The following is a 4746-nucleotide window of genomic DNA, read 5'->3' as shown; positions in this document are numbered from 1 at the left end:
GACAGGCCCTGCTCTTCTCCCAGCACATCCTATATCCCAGGGAGCCTTTGGGACTCTTGTTGAGCATGTTCTGATGTGACGGCAACTCTGAAAGATGATGTGAGCCTTCAGGCATGGCCCTTTTAGGAGGGAAATTCTGTTCTGGAGGCCAGCTGTGTCACTCATGTGCCAACTGCCTGTCCCTGCCTGCAGTCCCAGCACAGCCTCACAGCAGCACTGGCACCAAGCTACAGGAGCATCCAGGCCTTAAACCGCCAACAGGGCTCAGCAGGAGAGGGTGTCAGTGGCAGGAGAGCAGCTCTGCATGGACCCAGTGCTGGTGCTCCCAGGCTGGACTGCCACGACTCTTTTCCCCTCCACCGCTGCACACTGTCCCTGAAGCCACAGAAAATGTCTCAGAGGAAGGATATAAGACAAAAAATCACTTTAATTGGTTTAAATACTCAAGCAAAATGAAGAATTATATTTCTTTGTGGAAAATATTTGATAAAATAAAATTGAGAAAAAGCAGAACACCAATAAAAACACAAGAACATAATACCCACTGGCTTCACCTATCATGATTTGCATTACGAGTGATTTAGAGAAGAAGGCAGGCAATATATTGCTGAAGAAAAACACCCAGTCATCACTTTCCACATGGCAACCTTGATCTCCTTGTTCCTCATGCTGTAGATGAAGGGGTTCACTACTGGAGGCACAACCAAGTACAGAAATGCCAGAACAACATCCAGGGAAGGGAAGGAAATTGATGGGGGCTTCAGGTGGGCAAAGATAACTGTGCTGAGAAAGAGGAAGACCACAGCCAGGTGAGGGAGGCATGTGGAAAAGGCTTTTTGCCGGCCCTGCTCAGAGGGCATCCTCAGCACAGCCCTGAAGATCTGCACATAGGACAGCACAATGAAAACAAAACAACCCCCAAATAGAAAAGCAGTAACTGTAGTAAGTTGAACTTCCCTTATGTACAAGTCTGTGCAAGAGAGCTTGAGGATCTGGGGGATTTCACAGAAGAACTGGCTGAGAGAATTGCCTTGGCAGAGGGGCAGGGAAAATACGTTGGCAATGTGCAGCACAGCTTGGAGAAAGCCACTGCCCCAGGCAGCTGCTGCCATCTGGGCACAAGCTCTGCTGCCCAGGAGGCTCCCGTAGTGCAGGGGCTTGCAGATGGCAATGTAGTGGTCGTAGGCCATGACAGTGAGAAGAGAAAGTTCTGCTAAATTCAAAATGTTATAAGAAAGAGCTGTGCAACACATCCTGAATAGGGTATGGCCTTGGTGTCCCAGAGCAAATTGGCCATGGCTTTGGGCAGAGTAGTGGAGATGCAGCCCAGGTCGTTGAGGGCAAGGTTGAGGAGGAAGAAATACATGGGGGTGTGCAGGCGGTGGTCGCAGGCTACGGCAGTGAGGATGAGTCCGTTGCCCAGGAGGGCAGCCAGGTAGATGCCCAGGAAGAGCCCAAAGTGTAGGAGCTGCAGCTCCCGCGTTTCTGTGAATGCCAGCAGGAGGAACTCAGTGATGGAGCTGTTGTTACACATTTATTGCCCCTGAGCAAGGTAGTTTGTCCAAAAGAAGAAGTGACATTGTAAAATTTAAGGACTTCTCTGACCAAAATACTTTGTATGTCTCATAGAACAGTCACACACAACACATTCTTTCCCATTCCTTTCACAGGAAGAGCTTTCTGCAGCTGCTTGGCTTACTTCTGCTTGGTGTTCTGAGGGTGCCAAAAGAAGCAGGGGGCTGTGCTGTGGGCTCTGCAGCAGTCAGTCCTAGTCTACAGCAACAGGTAAAAGGGAACCCTAAGTGATCTGGGAAGTCCACTGGGCAAGGTCATCTCCCTGTCTGCAGGAATGGAGAAGGTCAAATAACTCCTCAAGAAACAGCAAAGGTGGCGTTGGTACAGTCTGTGTGCGGAGGTGTGTGAGGTGCCTCAGAGCAGCAGCAATGCTCGAGGAGCCTTAGTCTCTACTACAGATGCTCCTACTCCATTACCATCCTTCTGCCTCAGCACATGGGCAGGAAAATGAAGCAGATTCTAAAAAGTGCACTGCCTTCAGGTAGCTCTTGCCGGGCAGTTCTGCAGTGCAGTGCCCTAGGGAGGTGTGGGGCTGTGAGCAGCCTGCCCCAGGCAGCAGACTCTGGGAAGCAGCAGGACCCTGCCCTGCCCTGCGGTACCAGGGGGGCTCCTTCCACCCTCAGCTTCTCCCCGCAGCCCCTGGGCAGCTCCCCAGGCAGGCTGATTGTGGAGACTGGCAGGTAGCAGAGGCCCTGCCACGGCACACAGCCTCTGGGGCACAGCAGGGACCCTGCTCTGCACCACAGCCCTGGGCACCCCTGCCTGCATCCCCGGCTTCACAGCCTGCAGCCGGCCTCAAGAGAAGGGAGCCCTCGGGCCCTGCATGCTGACCCTGCAGCATACAAGCCCTGCATGCCCTTCAGCTCCAACACCAAGCATCCTCCTGACAGCTTCCATCAGCTGAGGGCTGGGCCAGCTCCAGGAGAGCCTGGCAGGGTGTGCAGTGGCATTGCCCTGCACCCAGAGACTTACCATGGGGAGGTGGCTGGGAAGCTTTCTCCCTCTGCCAGCTCTCCCCTGCCTTCCTATTCCAGGCTGCCCTGAACCTCTCTCCCCCTTCTCTCCTCTCCCCATGCCAGCTGCACGCAGTGCCCCCAGCAATGCTGTGCCTGGCAGAGGAGCTTTATCTGGGTGGCTGAAGCAGCTTCTCAAGTAGTCCAAGTCTGATGCAAACTCCAAAGCCTCTCACAGTGCTAACGGTCCCACTGAGGGACATTACTGTCAAGGCCTCCCCATGGAGTTGTTAGAGCAGAAAAAGGCAGGCAGTGAAGGCGGGGAGACCAAGGCCCAGGAAAGGCCCTGATGCTGAGGAAACCTTGATGTGTCCCATGAAGTCCAACAGTCGGGCCCTGACCCCAACCTCTGGGAAGGGAGATGCTGTCCCTCCAGTGGGGTTTAGGGCTCTTCCTGGGTCAGTGCACGGTGGGTAAGTGCCAAGTACAAGGCTACAGGAGGACATCTCCCAGGCTCCTGGAGGGGGATGAGAAGGCATTGAGGCCCTACTGCTGTAAGGATGAGGTGTCTCCTCATAGGCATCACTGACGGAGACAAGGGCCAGAGCCCAGCAGACAAAGCTGTTGGCTCTGTCGGGGGTTTCATCTTGCAAAAGATACTTGACAATAACCACCACACGCTGTCCTATTGTCCTGGTTTCAGTTAGAACAGAATTAATTTTCTTCCTAGTAGCTGGTGGAATGCTCTGTTTTGGCTTAGGATGAGAAGAGTGTTGATAACACCCCGATGTTTTAATTGTTGCAGAGCAGTGCTTCTACCAAGCCAAGGATATCTCAGCCTTTTGCTCTGTCCTGCCAACAGGCAGGCTGGGGGTGCAGTAAGAGCTGGGAGGGGACAGACCCAGGACAGGTGACCCAAACTAGCCAAAGGGGTATTCCATACCATCTGACGTCATGCTAAACAATATATAGGGGTGGTTAGCCAGGGAAGGGGGCCGGACTGCTCGGGGTTAAGCTGGGCATCGGTCAGCGGGTGGTGAGCAATTGCATTGTGCATCACTTGTTTGTACATATTATTATTATTTTCCTATTATCACCATTGTATTATTATTATTATTATTGTTATTATTATTTTGTTATTATTATTTTCCTGTCTTATTAAACTGTCTTTATCTCAACTCACGGGCTTCGCTTTCCATTTCTCTCCCCCGTCCCAGAGAGGGAGGGGGGAGGGTGAGCAAACGGCTGTGTGGTATTTAGCTGCCAGCCGGGTTAAACCACGACACCTATGCTGTCACGTCTGCACCTGTTTCCCTGCAGGACTTAGATACCCACCTTGCTTCCCCACCTTGCTCTCACCTTGCTCTGAGCACCTTCCTGACTTGACTGATTTCTCTCAATCTGCCCTCATTAATCCATGAAACACAAAGCCAGGGGCTGATCCGGACATCCCTAGAGAGGGAGGGAGAAGGATGAGTGAACCTCTACAACAATTTAGTAGAGGTAAGAGGCTTCAGCTAATATTGATGCTGCTTTAACACAGAATTAAAACATTGATGTAAGGCCGTTAGCCAATTTTAAAGAGTAACCAGTTTTAAAGAAAACCCACATTTGAAGAGTTTTAAAGAGTAATCCCTAAACCTAAATGCTACTCCAACACCCTGACAAGAATCCCTATTCTAATGCTTGAACTCAAAGTATTCCATGAAGCAAAACTCAGCCCATAGTCCTTTGCCCTTGCCTTTACTCTTGTCCTCACCCTAATCCCTGCCTTCAATACTAGCATTAACATGTTCCATTAAACCTAGACTTCTAGGCAGATGTAAAACAAAAAACTGTTCCACAAAGCTTGCCCATAACCTAACCACAGACCTGACACCCTAAGCAGAACAGCCCATGTGCTAAATTTCTAATCCAGAAAAGTGAACCCTTGTCTCTAAGGGACTAGAGAGGTCAGCTCTGCCTCAGGATCTCCAGCCCCAGCAGGTGGAATGTGACTGTGGCAGGGACTGTGAGGTCACTTCTGCCTCTGCAGTGGATAGGGCAGCAGCAGGAACGTGTCACAGAAAGGGACTGTGAGGTCACTTCTGTCTGAAGCTGACAGGTCAGCCTTGCCTTCTCCCTGGGATCTGTACTTTCCAGCTGACATCTGCCAGTGGCCCTGGAAGGCAAACAGAAGGCACCTGGTTGGCATGCTGACTATGGGATCCCCTCTTCC

The 4746-nt window shown here is 51.5% G+C and overlaps 1 protein-coding gene across 1 annotated transcript; it reads right to left on the bottom strand.

The window, feature by feature from the left end:
- Window positions 1-569: 569 nt before the first annotated feature.
- LOC311428610 (olfactory receptor 14C36-like) lies at window positions 570-1253 on the bottom strand (the record flags this gene model as incomplete). Its single annotated transcript, XM_084539973.1, has 1 exon — window positions 570-1253. The coding sequence occupies one exon, from the start codon at window positions 1251-1253 to the stop codon at window positions 570-572; it is 684 nt and encodes a 227-aa protein (XP_084396099.1).
- Between the last annotated feature and the right edge of the window lie 3493 nt (window positions 1254-4746).

The sequence above is a fragment of the Aythya ferina genome (genome assembly GCF_964211825.1).
Source record: "Aythya ferina genome assembly, contig: HAP1_SCAFFOLD_103, whole genome shotgun sequence".
Classification (NCBI taxonomy): domain Eukaryota; kingdom Metazoa; phylum Chordata; class Aves; order Anseriformes; family Anatidae; genus Aythya; species Aythya ferina.
This window is presented reverse-complemented; position numbering and strand designations above follow the sequence as displayed.